This window comes from Perognathus longimembris, chromosome 28, assembly GCF_023159225.1.
Source record: "Perognathus longimembris pacificus isolate PPM17 chromosome 28, ASM2315922v1, whole genome shotgun sequence".
NCBI classification, from domain to species: Eukaryota; Metazoa; Chordata; class Mammalia; order Rodentia; family Heteromyidae; genus Perognathus; species Perognathus longimembris.
The window spans coordinates 656,811-669,711 of record NC_063188.1 but is presented as its reverse complement, the minus strand read 5'-3'; the positions used below and the strand labels follow the sequence as shown (position 1 = coordinate 669,711).

Here is a 12,901-nt window from a genome sequence, read left to right as displayed (position 1 = left end):
GGTAATCTCCAGATTTATTAAGAAGGAGGCAAAGCACATAGGGGTCTGAGTTATGCACTGGCTGGGAGAGAACTGAGGGATCTTGTCACTCTGCTTGCTTGCTTGCTGGTCTCCTTGCGTACAGATCCTATCCAGCAGTTCACTTCTTTTTGTGGAGGAGGAGGCATCTGTGATGTTTTATGTTTCAGAGGATCTGGACATTGGTCTGGGTCCTCTGTTTTATCAGAAAAGATATTCCAAGATGCAGTTTGTATGGGTGGGTGTCAGTGGTTTTGGGCTCTGCCTAACAATTCACCTCCCTGTGGTGGTGGTGGGGAGTCTGTGAGTGTCATGGGATTTGAAGGGTGTAGGACTGTGACCCACATAGCATGCAACAACACATCCAGGAGATTTTGGAGGCTGGATATGAACCAGCCATAGATCAGTTTTATTTCCATAGGATCTTCAGGCTATGGGACTTTCTCCTGGCCAAGGAGGATGGGGTCCCTGGTCACTAAGGCACCCTTTACTGCTAGTGGAGTTCCCAACTGCTTGAAATTATCCACAGGACTAAGTCAGATCCTTTCTATCTTTCTCCTTGACCACTTCTGATGTCCATCTTCCACCTAGACTCTGACAGAGCATTTCAAGATCCTTGAGTTGTAAATGTTCCTTGTTTTTAGATCTCCAGGGTATCACAGTCTCAAATAATAGCCCCGCTCTTAAGATGATGCCTTGTCATTATTCTCTCTTTCTTGTGAGATTAGCTTTCCTCATCAGAGCAGTCACTGTTTCATAAATCTCCTGTCTTGAGTTTAAATCTTGTGGTAGATGTAGGATTATCTTGTAACTAGAACTTCCATCTCCACATGGATCATTTGACTTACTTTGTGACATTGTCTTCAGTTTCTGCTTCCTGAAACCTGGGGATATGCTTGGAACTACTTGATTCTATTCTCTGTTGTCTTCATTTTTCTATGCCTTTCTGCTACCCTTTGACCTCTGTCATTTCTGATGCTCTTCTCTTTTTCTCTTCAGAATGTAGTCTCTCACTATTGGACTCTCCTCATTTGCCAAATCAAAATGGTAGACATCTTTAATCTGCCATTTTTCCCTGATTCTTTCTCTTTTTAAGAATTTCTGCCTCTTAATTATTCTTTCATAGCTCTAGATCATTTTTCTTAATTCATTAACATTTATTTATATCTTCTTTGAAATTATAGATCATTTAAAAATAATCTGAGGCTGGGAATGTGGCTTAGTGATAGGGTGTTTGCCTAGCATGCATGAAACCCTGGGTTCAATTCCTCAGCACTACATAAACAGAAAAGGCCAGAAGTGGTGCTGTGGCTCAAAAGGTAGAGTGCTAGCCTTGAGTAAAAAGAAGCCAGGAACAGTGCTCAGGCCCTGAGTTCAAGCTCCAGGACTGGCAAAAAAATAATCTTTTGGGCTGGGTACTGATGGCTCACTTCTGTAATCCTAGTTTCTCAGGAGACTGAGAAGGCTCATAGTTCAAGGTTAGCTCATGCAAAAAAGTTCACTAGACCCCCATCTCCAAAATAAGCAGCAAGAAAAACCAGTGCTGGAGGTATTGCTCAAGTGGTAGAATGCTATCTTAAGCATAAGGCCCTGAGTTTAAACTCTAGTAGTACTCAAAAAAAGTCCTGCCAACTGTCTTTTAGATGAGCACTAATTTTATTTTTTGCCCGTCCTGGAGCTTAATCTCAAGGCCTGAGCACTCTCCTTGGCTTCCTTTTGCTCAAGGCTAGCAGTCTACCACTTGAACCACAGCGCCACTTCCAGCTTTTTCTGTATATGTGGTGCTGAGGAATTGAACCCAGGGCTTCATGCATGCTAGGCGAGCACTCTACCACTAAGCCACATTCCCAGCCCCTGGATGAGCACTAATTTTTATGCCTGTAATTCTAGCTATTTGAGAAGCTGAGATTAGGAAGATTGTAGTTTGAAACAAGTCCAGGCATACACATGAAATCCCTTGTCTTTGTGTGTGTGTGTGTGCTTGTGTGCTTGTCCTGGAGCTTGAACTCAGGGTCCAGACACTGTTTCTGAGCTTTTGTGCTCAAGACTAATAGCACTCAAGCCACAGCTCCACTTCTGGATTTTCTGGTGGTTAATCTAGGATAAGAATCTCACAGAATTGCTTGCCTGGGCTGTCTTTGAACTGCGATACTCATATCTCAGCTTCCTGAGTAGCTAGGATTATAGGCATGAGCCACTGGTAAGTTGCTATCTCAAAATAACCAGTACAAAAAGGGCCTGGAGGCATGACTCAGTGGTAAAGCATTTGCCTACCAAGAAGGAGGCCTTGAATTGAAATCAACAGTCTATACTGGGGCAAGGTTGGGGAGAAGCTCCAGGAATCAGGTGATTAGCTTGCCACAACCACAGTGAGAGGTTTCAGTCTCAGACTGTTTGTGAATTTGCACACTGCAGATCTCACTCCTGTTCACAAAGATTCACTTGCCGAGGTCAAGTGCAAGTGCCTTCTGCATCCCCCGGCACCACAAAATGAGCTTTCTATCATCACAAAGGTTTGTGCATGAACTGTGTCAAAGTCACAGTCACTTCCATGGGCCCACACTGTGTCTTAGGAAGGCTACAATCTGGTCTTAGAGATATGAAAACACAGAGGTTTCTAAGACCCCAAAGATTAAGGTCAGACAATATGACCCTTTTAAAGATGGCTCCCAGTAATGGTACCTTATGAATATGCAAGGAAGTCCAGGGAACTGTTGTCTAGTGGCAGTTCACTATCCAGATCCCAAGTGTAATTAGACTGAGTGCTTGTTATGTGCTGGATTACACCTGTGTCTCTGGAGATTACCAAGATTCTCTCTTTCCTCCTGCTACTTCATCACTGAATGGTCTGTGCTAAGACTCTGTTTCTCTTACAGTTCTAAGTTACAGTATTTTGGGCCTTCACCTGGTTTATATATAACTGTACTGTCAATTCTAGCATTTTCCCATACCACCTTACCTTACCATAGAGCTGCACATCCCTTTGGTTCAATCTTTTGAAGACATAGGAGTGGGCTGGGTGTCTCTTATCACCTTATTCCCTCCCCCCTCTTGTTTGTAACAACTGGATATAGCTGCTTTTTTTTTCCAGTCCTGGGGCTTGAACTCAGGGCCTGAGCACTGCCCTGGCTTCCTTTTGTTCAAGGCTAGCACTCTACCACTTGAGCCACAGTGCCACTTCTGCCTTTTCTGTTGATGTGGTACTGAGGAATTGAACCCAGAGCTTCATGCATGCTAGGCAAGCACTTTACCACTAAGCCACATTTAGAGTCCCCAGAGCTGCTGCTTCTTCTTCTTCTTCTTCTTCTTCTTCTTCTTCTTCTTCTTCTTCTTCTTCTTTAAAAAAAAACAGATCAGACAAATGGGCAACAATTTAAAAACAACAGACAAATGGGCAACAATTTAAAAATTTAAAAAGGTTGGACAAATGGGACTGCATCAAACTGCAGAGCTTCTGCACAGCAAAGGACATAGCTTGCAAGATAAACCGAAATCCCACAGACTGGGAGAAGATCTTTACCAGCCATTCAACGGACAAAGGCCTCATATCTAAAATATATGCAGAACTAAAAAAATTACCTTCCTCCAAAACAAAACCGCAAAGAACTAATAACCCCCTCATCAAGTGGGCTAAAGACCTACAAAGAGACTTCTCTGATGAGGAAATGAGAATGGCCAAGAGACATATGAAAAAGTGCTCTACATCACTGGCCATAAAAGAAATGCAAATCAAAACAACATTGAGATTCCATCTCACCCCAGTAAGAATGTCCTATATCAAGAAAACTAACAATAACAATTGTTGGAGGGGATGTGGCCAAAAGGGAACCCTACTTCATTGTTGGTGGGAATGTAAACTGGTTCAGCCACTCTGGCAAGCAGTATGGAGATTCCTCAGAAGGCTAAATGTAGAACTCCCCTATGACCCAGCAACCCCACTTTTGGGTATTTATCCAAAAAACCACAAACAAAATCACAGTAAAGCCACCAGCACAACAATGTTCATTGCAGCGCAATTTGTCATAGCGAGAATCTGGAACCAACCCAGATGCCCCTCCGTAGACGAATGGATCAGGAAAATGTGGTACATATACACAATGGAATTTTATGCCTCTATCAGAAAGAATGACATTGCCCCATTTGTAAGGAAATGGAAGGACTTGGAAAAAATTATACTAAGTGAAGTGAGCCAGACCCAAAGAAACATGGACTCTATGGTCTCCCTTATTGGGAATAATTAGCACAGGATTAGGCAAGCCAAAGCAGAGGATCACAAGAGCCCAATAGCTCTACCCTTATGATCACATAAGGTGATGCTAAGTGAAATGAACTCCATTTTATGGAAATGATTGTTATATCACAGTTGTAACTACTTTCAACATCCCATGTGTATCTGTAGTTTATACTGTTGATGATGTTCTTGTATCACCTTCTTGGATTGTATCTACACTATCTCTGTAATCTTATCTGAGTATATTGGAAACCGTGTATACTGGTATTAGAATTAGGAAATTGAGACGGAATACCAAAATTGAGAGACAAAGGGTAAATTAAGAGAAACAAAAGCAATACTTGCAAAACTGTATGGTGTAAGCGAACTGAACACCTCGGGGGGGAAACGGGGAGGGGGGAGGAGGGTATGAGGGACAAGGTAACAAACAGTACAAGAAATGTATCCAATGCCTAACATATGAAGCTGTAACCTCTCTGTACATCAGTTTTATAATAAAAACTTAAAAAAAAATCAGACAAATGGGCAACAATTTAAAAATTTCAAACCAAGAACAATGTTGGGAAAGAAGGGAGAGTTCAGATGATGAGGGAATCTGCTCTGGCCAATGAAGGAAGTAGTAAAGGAAAGGAAAAGAGTCCTACTGAGCTGCTACGTTAGCATCTCAGTTGAAGGTCTTCCAGTTGGTCTCACATTTTATGCTCCGAAGATGCACATGATTTCTCAAACTCTTAGGGAACTAGGGGCCCAGCTTCCACATAACTCAAATATCTATTCCAGAACTGAGAGCACAGAGGGTATACAGGAAGCACAGAAGTTAGTGGAAAAGAGAAATAATGTATTTACCTGTGTACCTTCAGTAAGTAATTTCCTTACTCAGGTTGGTTTTCCATGGTGTGTTATTCCTTTCTAGTTTCTCTTTTATAATGGCCAAGGATGTGGCTTGACACAGGAGCACTGGCATTGGCAATGAGGCAGATTTCATGTCAACCCATTAAGGTAATGATACCTACCTTTCCCAGTGGGAAGGTATATCAAAGTCTCCATTGACTGCTACATCTTGAGCTCACGAGCTTGTACTTTGTACGAACTTTCTGACAACTGTATTTCCAACATCTCTTCCTAGCTGTCTCATTGTCCAGCACTGCCTGACCAATTCCAGAAGGATTTTCTAACTTTTAGTCAGTGTTAGAGACACAGAGTCCAAAAGATCTTTTATAATAGAATTTTCTAAGTATTCCACATATGGTCTGTCACTTGTAAATTTGACAGTTGTTGGCCATGCTTTCCAGTATTAAAGATAGAAAATTCAGTGCTAGAGGAGTGGCTCAGTGATAAAGCACCTATCTAGCAAATGCAAAGCCCTGAGTTTGAACCCTGATACTGTAAAAAAAAAAGAATATATAGAACAAACTTATCTTCAGAGAGAATGAATAATTCAACAGATGCACAGTGATAAAAGAATGAAGTCCTGATGGTGTTTTAGTCTAAGGCAGCACCAGTCCTGTGTTGGATATCAAGGATTCAATCATTGTCCCCAACTTAGCATTCATATATTATCATGGTTTACTGGAATTGATATGTGCTACTTTTGACCATTTGAATCCTGTGTTCTTACTGAATCTTACAGAAGAAGAATTGTGTTCACCTACATTAGGAATTGAGAGAGTTTCCATCAGATACTATGTGTTCTAGGCTTTCAGATACAATTAAGCGAGACAGAACAAGTTTAGACTCTGTGGTTCTACTTTGTGAGTTAAAATACTTAGTTGAATGTGAGCAGCCCAGGATATTGGCAGTAAAATGGCTGTTTTGGAGATCCCCTTGAACTTCTGGAAAGGACTGAATTCATCGCATCCTTCCTGACTATGGTGCATTGAACTGTGTCTCCTCCCTAAAGATCTGAATAGCTCCTGTGAATATGACCAATGTTTGGAAATAGAGTCAGCACACTAGACAAATGAGGTTATTAGTATAGGTCCCTTCCTATTCCTCAAAATGCTCAGTTTCGTGCTAATGTTTCCAAGTTGTTTAGTAATTGGAGTGCACCATATGTAAGAATTCTTTTTCATTTCTTAGCTTATACTTCTACTTGCCCGAGTAAACTGTGCATCCTCCTTCATAGCAAGGCACACCGCATGCCTGGCAATGAGTTCTAAGCCAAGGGAGAAATACCAAAAATGTGCCAACATATGCGGAAACAAAAACCAGGCTTTACAGAGTCTGGCTGGTTGGTAGATACAGCTGGTTGGTAGATACAGCTTGTTGCAGGAGACAAATGGACTTGTCAATTCCATACACATCTCCTATTCTAGGCCTGAAACTACTATTGGAAGGATGTGTGGAGTCTGTTATGCATGCTTACATCTGTAATATGGCTGACTTCAACTGAGCCAAGTGGAACTGGAAAGGAAAAGAAACCAATTTCTCCATACTCAAAACTTTTGACACATGACCAAGAAATGTGAATCAATTGTATATTTAATCACATCCATGGAACATCTCCTTCCTATAGGAAACCAGGAAGAGAAGAGGTACCCCAGAACACACACCCCTAGCATTTCACGTATTTTTGTGCTTCTTGACCCATTGAACCTAGCTATTTAAACCAATGGTATATTTGCAGCCCAAAGTCTACTCTTTATTTTCTCATCCTAAATAATTCCTACCCACCATTGCCTAAAGTATTTCATAAGTGGTTCTGTAAAAAGATCAAATGACAGCTATTAAGTGCTCCAATAATAACAGTCCAACCTATAGGATGTCCCAAATATAAATCTACTTCCACAATGAATTTTCCTACCAAGTAAGTCTTTAGATATTGTGAGATAAATTTGAAAGAAATCGAATTCTGAATTCATTCTCTTGAACCTCCCCATATGCTTAGTGTTGGTTATACATTCTAGATCATTTATGGGGGCCAGGGTTCTGTTGGCTATACCATTATCCATAACAATGGGTGTTATTCATTCTGTACTTCAGCAGTGAAGTTATTTATATGCCAGTACACTAGGACTCACTCTCACTGCTTTAGAATATTTAGGATTTCGCAAAAGCAGCAGGTCTCTGAGTTGCCTTTCCCCCCAAATTTATAAAATAATAATAATAATAATAATATAGCAGTAGCCATCCAAAGAGATCACAGGAGAGGGCTGCTGGCATGGGCCAGATGCAGTCAGGGGTCACATGAATACTCTACGTTTATATTTGAAGCCTCTTCCTTTCTACTCTCTAGTTTGAGCTCAATGTTGAGGTGTTCATACTGAGGTGGTATCAGTGGGTACTAAAGTGACCCATTGCAAGAGTGTTGTACTTTCATGAGCACATGCTCTCAGCATCTAGGCAAGACCTCGTCCTCAGACTCCTGTAGATTTCTGCCATCTGCTGGCTTGTTTTAGGAAGACAATGATTTTGCAACTGGCTTTGGTAATTCTCACATACAGGGCAAGATTACATCATGGAACTTTTCACAAAACTTATCCCATGTGTGCCTAGAACAATAAATATACCATTGCCTTTGTGTCTTCTGAAGTACAAAGACATTTAGTTTAAGGAACTGCAGCCAAGGGAGAGAGAGGAAGGGGGAAAATAGCAGTACAGTAGCCAGAAAAGTACTTGTGCCCACTGTGCAAAATTGTGAGCACCTCTGGCAGTGCAGGCAGAGGCAGAAACTGCTGGAATTATTCAAGAGGATTGTGTGTGAAACTAGGTTCAAATAGGTTTAGATCCATGTTTCTTTCTCCTTGCTGCTGCCTAGAAGTCTGAACTGTGCTGCTCCTGCAAGGGGTGAAAGCTTCCAAGACATTATAGTAGTTTTACCCAATTATTAAGCAGGTTAAATAGCTGAGTATTGCCATTCTCAAGATTTCATAATTCTTATTTACCACATTGTTCAATTAAATAAGCTGTTTTGCTGAGCTTGCGTTTGCAGATTCAAAATGGAAGCCCTGAGAACTCTATGATCCATTCTAGTTCTTGCGCAGAGCCACAGAATCTGAGCAGGATGGAGCTAGGGACACTCAAGAGGCCTCCAGTCTCAGATGTCCATTACCCACTTTTAACTTCTTCCCTGCAAGGTATGATCATTACATTTAACCTGAACCAAACTTATATGTTTTCTGCTGCTTGAATAAGCTGGAAATCCATTCATACATAGGTAATTGAGCAACATAGTATTAGCAGATCTGCCTTAATATTGTAAAATAAAGCAATGGCCATTGGAGTTTGAGTTTAGCTTTGTGACCTAGGGAATGCATTCCCATAGGGTACATCCTGCGATGGCTTTCTTCCTGACCTCTCCGAGGACTGGATCCTGCCTTTGTCACTATTTAAAGCAAGTTACAGCCTGTAGCAGCTCCTTTGATGACACACTTTTCAGAAGAGCCATTAGTAATACAGTGAGGACTGTTCCTCATGGTCCAGACAGGCTGGAAAGCCAGTGTTTGGGTTCTCCAAAGATGTTCTGTTGGATCCAAGCCACTCACCTCCTCCAATACTGTTCCGAACATGGGCTCTTCATACATTTTGGGCTCTCCAACAGCACCTGGTAACAGTAGAATATCTGACAAGGCTACTCCCCAAGTTTCCAGTTCAGGCATGGATCTGGCCTTCTGAGGTAACCCTAGGCCTCTTCTCTACAGGTGTGTGGGGACATGAAAAAAGAACAGGAAAGGATACTCTAGCAGCCTTCCAGCTAGATTACTGCTCTGTGCTGGACTCTGAGATGTGCTCTTGTAGCATGGAATATAATAAAAGAAAATGGCAAAAACTTAAACATCAAAGTAATAAGAGAATGATTAAATTTATTTTTACTATGTTTTATTTACATATTAATATTTTGTGTTACTAATATTAATTATAATTCATTAAATTGCAGTGTGTCCACACTATACAAAGCTGTAGTTAAACTAATATGAAGTGACTGAAAACCTCTCAGAGACATATGATTAAGGGACATATTACTGTAATTAGGGCAATCAGCCCATATGTATACTATGATCCCATTTAACATTTTAATGTGCAAATATGTGTGATATATTTTAGTGTGTGTGTGTGTGTGTGTGTGTGTGTGTTTTTTAAGACAGAGTCTGTGTAGCTCAGGATGGACTGGAACTTGCTATGTAGTCAAGCCTGGACTCAAATTTACAATTCTCCTGTCCCAATCTTCCAAGTGCTAGGACTACAGGCACCACCTCCCACCTGGCCGAGAATGTTTATATGACAAAATGGGGAAAGGAATGTCCTCCACTGTTAATTATGACTCTGTGGAGAATGTGGGGAAAGGAACATGAATTTTCACTTACTTTCATTTTTGTGTTTTTTCAGTAGTTTCAAGGTTTAGCGCCTAATACAAGAAAATGATCCCTATACCTTCACAGCACTGATGGGAGAAGAGAAACATGACCCAGAAATAGAATGTTATTCACAGTTATCAAGAACAATGAAGAGGCTCATGGGAAGGCTGTTCATGCAGAGGGTGGGAGGTTGGGCTGGGTCACAGTGGGGTTTAAGTTCAAGGTGTAGGAAGGAGGCTGGTCACTTTGGCCTCTTTCAGCTTTCAGTCCTCTCAGCTGGGTTCTTTTTTTTTTTTTTTTTGGCCAGTCCTGCGCCTTGGACTCAGGGCCTGAGCACTGTCCCTGGCTTCTTCCCGCTCAAGGCTAGCACTCTGCCACTTGAGCCACAGCGCCGCTTCTGGCCGTTTTCTGTATATGTGGTGCTGGGGAATGGAACCTAGGGCCTCGTGTATCCGAGGCAGGCACTCTTGCCACTAGGCTATATCCCCAGCCCTCAGCTGGGTTCTTGAGACTGTAATTAGGGCACATGGCTAGGGGGGATGCCGAGGTTCAGCTTCCTCAGGACACAGGACTTGGGGCACGAGCTTATTGTGACATACAGGGCAGAAGCAGTGGTAGGGCCAGAGTAAGGGTGGATTGCCTACGGAAGAAAGCTTGTGATGATCTTCAAAGTAGAGTTTTGGCACATTGCCTACTAGGGAGGGATCTGTCTAGCTCAAAGTTTCTATGTGTCTTTTGGGTAAATAAAAATTGAAATATTTCTCAGTATAAGATGTAAATGGCTTAGAAACTAGAATTGCAATCACTATGTCAAGCAAAGATATAATACAAATGTTTTCTTTGGTTTCGTTGGTCCTACTTTGAGACTCAATGGTCCCAGTAGAAATGAAACGTTCCTAAAAATAAGCTATTTTCAGTATCAACCCCACTTCCACAGAGTCCTTAAGTCAAATTGATTCTAGGTTTTGTAAATGTTTAGAATCTCTAGAAAATTTTCTCCTTTTCATTGCTGTGATGAAAAGATGAATAGAAAGAAACTAGGCACTGACAGCAAGGAAGAATTAAACTTCTCTGAAGTCCAGGAAGCAAATCAGCCAAAGGTTCATTCAAACACCTTTGTCATTGTTCCTGACTGGACTGTCCTGTTCATTGTTACCCTGCCATTTGGCCCAGCCCTTTGCCATCGGCTGGTACTAACTGTGTTGGATGGAGACATGATTAATAGTTATTCACTCAATAAACAGTTCTAACTTCTACTGTTGTTTAACAGGTAGGATACGACACCATTATTCAATCTTGGAGCTTACAGGCTACTGAAGTATCCAGAAATAAGCAAGGAATGACAGGACTCAGTGGTAAGCAACATGCTTGTGGAAGCCCTCAGTGCTGTGGAAACAAAAAGGACTAAGCAGATAAGTGGGGTAGGGGAGGTGTGTGGAAAGAAGAAACACGTGTCCAGGGCTTCTGTGCAACACGGGGGAGGAAGCAGCTACTGCAGAGTATGTGTTTTTTCTCTCTAGAATCGTATTCGCAGTCCGTTTGTTGCAGGCAGTCGGAGCATTTGGAGGGTATATTGTAAGGAAAGGACAATAGATCTAATGCACAGTGTCAAAAGTGTTTAAGATTGACTTGGGGCTGGAGGCATGGCTCAGTTGGTAGTTAGTCAGTGAATGAAAGGATCATGCACCAAGTTTGAGTCCTGGGCTTGGACCTAAAAGAAATTCCCCACAACAACATCAAGAACCCTGCAGGCCCACTTTCCATTTAAACCTACTTAGCTCATCAAGTTCAACCCCATAACGAGTTGCTCAGACAGTTCTTCAAAATTGTAGACAACCTCTGACACAAACATTGTCTTTAGATCTCTGAAAAATGATTTCACATGTAGTGTTCACTCATCTTGGTTCATCTTTGAACAGGTGAAATAACATGACCTCAAATGAAAAGTTCTTCATTCTGTAGAAGCAGAGGACATTGTTTAAAAGACAGTACAATGAGGGCAAGAGCTAATTGTGGAAGAACCAGCCACACTCCCATCTGTGGAAAGGGTTCCAGGATGTCTTATGGGTTGAATTACTAGAAAAATGTCTTTTTCTGCTCAGGGGCTCTAAAAAGGAAATATAGGATGGGCCCATGGATGACAAACCACACCTTAAGCTCTGAGTTTATCATCTTCGGTTTTGGGGACCTGGCTGAGCTACGGATCTTCTTTTTTGGACTCTTTCTAATCATGCATCTCATCACTCTAGCAGGGCACACAACCATTGTACTCATTACCCTCACTGACACCTGCCTCCAGACCCCCATGTATTTCTTCCTCCGGAACCTGTCTGTCATTGAAATTTGCTATATATTAGTCATTGTCCCCAACATGCTGGCCAATTTTCTGTCCAGGAACCAGAAGATACCCTTCTTGGGCTGTGCCCTGCAAATGCATCTCTTCATTGCCCTGGGTGGGGCAGAGTGTTTTCTCCTAACTGCAATGGCCTATGACCGCTTTGTGGCCATCTGCAACCCCCTGCGCTACACACTCCTCATTACCAGGGTCTTCTGCCTGCAGATGTTGGGTGTGGCATGCATCAGTGGCTTTGCACTTTCACTCACCCTCACCATACTGATATTCCTCTTGCCCTTTTGTCAGTCCCATGTGATAAACCATTTCTTTTGTGACATCCCTGCTGTGCTTTACTTGGCCTGCTCAGACACACGGGCCAATGAGATTGCAGTTTTCCTCGTTTGCATGCTCATCCTGTTGATTCCCTTTTTGCTGATCCTGTTTTCCTATGGATTCATTATCACTGCCATCCTCAAAATCCGCTCTGTAGAGGGCAGGAGCAAGGCCTTTTCCACCTGTGCTGGCCACCTGCTTGTCTCTCTTCTGCATTATGGCTGTGCAATATTCATTTACATACGCCCCAAGTCCTGCTACACCCCAGAACAGGACAAAATTGTGTCCTTAATCTACACCAATGTAACCCCTATGCTCTACCCTATGATCTACAGTCTGAGAAACAAGGAAGTCCAGGGTGCCCTCAGGAGAATCTTGGCAAGCCACAGCCCATGAGGTAGCTTCCTAGGCCAAGTGGAAGTGGAAGTTATGGCCTAACAGGAGTAACCAGTTCATTTTTCACCAACCTGCAGTCATCTCATGGCATGGCTTGTGGCTCCAAATCTCCATTTGAGGGGCTTCATGGTTCTAAGTGCCTGTAGAACTGTCTGCCCCTTAGGTTGGCAGTACTGAAGTTTTTGTGGATGTTTTGTTTCCTCATGGAAAATTCCACTCATCATCTGGAGCAATGTCAGAGACAAAGACATAGACAAATGGAAGACTGTGAGATGATCCAAACAAAACTTCTCT

General features: G+C 42.1%; 1 protein-coding gene across 1 annotated transcript; it reads left to right on the top strand.

Annotated features, from left to right (window-relative positions):
* Window positions 1-11,668: 11,668 nt before the first annotated feature.
* On the top strand, window positions 11,669-12,607 carry LOC125344052 (olfactory receptor 10Q1-like). The gene has a single exon (XM_048336656.1). The coding sequence runs from the start codon at window positions 11,669-11,671 to the stop codon at window positions 12,605-12,607; it is 939 nt and encodes a 312-aa protein (XP_048192613.1).
* The last annotated feature ends 294 nt before the right edge of the window (window positions 12,608-12,901 follow it).

Coding starts and splice junctions, on each gene's coding strand:
- LOC125344052 (XM_048336656.1), top strand. CDS start 11,669: ATGGGCCCATGGATGACAAACCACACCTTAAGCTCTGAGTTTATCATC.